At 54.6% G+C, this 1,752-nt stretch overlaps 1 protein-coding gene across 1 annotated transcript in view; it reads right to left on the reverse strand.

Annotated features, from left to right (window-relative positions):
• Nucleotides 1-578: 578 nt before the first annotated feature.
• The window catches only part of MTMR11 (myotubularin related protein 11), a gene marked incomplete at its 5' end in the record, with an annotated part of 24,882 nt that continues 23,708 nt past the window's right edge, over nucleotides 579-1,752 (reverse strand). Inside the window, one exon of the mRNA XM_018575434.1 lies at nucleotides 579-655. Coding sequence (XP_018430936.1) covers nucleotides 579-655 — 77 coding nt within the window. The remainder of the gene's footprint in view (nucleotides 656-1,752) is intronic.

Consider the following 1,752-nt stretch of genomic DNA (forward strand, 5'->3'; position numbering starts at 1 on the left):
CACTGACTGTGAGCCCGGGTCTCCTCATCCACCATCACCACCTGACCTCCCTCTACTGATCACTGACTGTGAGCCCGGGTCTCCTCATCCACCATCACCACCTGACCTCCCCCTACTGATCACTGACTGTGAGCCCCGGTCTCCTCATCCATCATCACCACCTGACCTCACAAATGGGACAAATTCCCCCAGACACCCTCCATAATGTTGTGGAAAGTCTTCCCAGAAGAGTGGAGGATGGTAGAGCCACCAAAGGAGAGCACAACTTCATTTTAATGGCCTTGATATTGAATGTCTGACGGCCTTCTATAGGTTTGACGGTCGGGTGTCCACCAACTTGGCCATATAGTATAAGTATCAGCAGGAGAGGTTCCCATGTTGGCCATTGTGAGTGTCCCCAAAGCTCTGCTGATAGATGATGAGCCGTTCCTCAGAGTATGCCATCACACTCTCTATTCCATCCCTGGGGACATCTACCGGTGGCATTTATCAAGGTTTCCTTCCAGCATTTCCTCAAGAACATTGGAACCCTGAAGAGTCCGTACATTTCCTTCCAGGAAGCCCCGAATAACACGGTGTTACCTCACATGATCAAGCCATCTGGTTCCTTCCAGGCTGGAGAGCCATTTCTCATCAGGCGTCGGGGTTGACGTGTCTAGAAGAAGAGAATAATACATTTATAGCGGGGGGCTAGGAAGGATGGAAACCCCCGTCATAGACAACCACTGACATTAGAGGAGAACTATGAGGGGGCGGGGCTTGTCACTCACCTCATAGGTCGGGGCGACATGTGACAATGAGACTGTCACAGGTCGGCTCAGTAGATCGGGAGGTGAGGGAACACATGCCGGCGTTCGCTCACTTCTCGATCCTGTCCCTGCTCTCTGACATGACAGGGGAGGGGCTGGATTCCCCCCTCCCCACTCCGATCCTCCAGCGCTGACTGGCGGAACGGACGGTGGAGGGGGCGGGTACAGCTGGCTCTGCCTCTAGATAGGAGGAGCCAGCTGTCACTCACGCAGCTGGGCGGAGCCAGACAGAATTGTCCCGGCTGCGGCGTCTCAGTATACCGCGAGCTGTAGCTCCCTATATACTGAGCTTTGGGACACAGGAGGGCGCTAGTTTGTGACCCCCCGTTACCCTAAGGAGAACTATGGGGGAAAAGCCCTGACCCCGTATTTCTCCTTTAATGTGGTCCACAGCTACATAGTGACCCTTGCCTTTAAATCTGACCATATAGATGGTGGTAGGGGGGGGTGGGGGGATCTAGGAATCCTTCACAAGGACATGGTAAGAAAGGGTTCATACATGAGCTGCTTCCATTACATACATGTGACCTGCAGACATCACGGGGGTACGACTGATACTCATGTAAGGGGCCCGGGCAGCCTGGGGGGCCCGCACGGGTCCCTTACATGACTATCGGCCGACGGTGAAGGGGGAGGAGGCCCGGCCCTAGCAGCGCAGGGCCCCAGCATTGCCGCTCCAGCAACTTTGAGACAAGCTGGGGCTCCATCAGCCACGCTGCTCCTCTGATGTCGTACTGGCAGGTAGTGACGTCACTTCTGGCCGGTCCGGCGGCAGACGAGGCCATGTGTGCAGGTAAGAAACCTGCAGACATCTTATTGACCTGAAGCCGGCGTCATGGAGTGAAGAAGGAATGATCTGCCCTTGTGAGTCCAATATTAAATAGTCTTTTCTCTCCTATGACCTCCTTCAGACGCACGCTCATGGCTCGATTGGATTTCAAGA

The sequence above is a fragment of the Nanorana parkeri genome, unplaced genomic scaffold (assembly GCF_000935625.1).
Source record: "Nanorana parkeri isolate BGI_ZX_2015 unplaced genomic scaffold, ASM93562v1 scaffold3920, whole genome shotgun sequence".
Lineage (NCBI taxonomy): Eukaryota > Metazoa > Chordata > Amphibia > Anura > Dicroglossidae > Nanorana > Nanorana parkeri.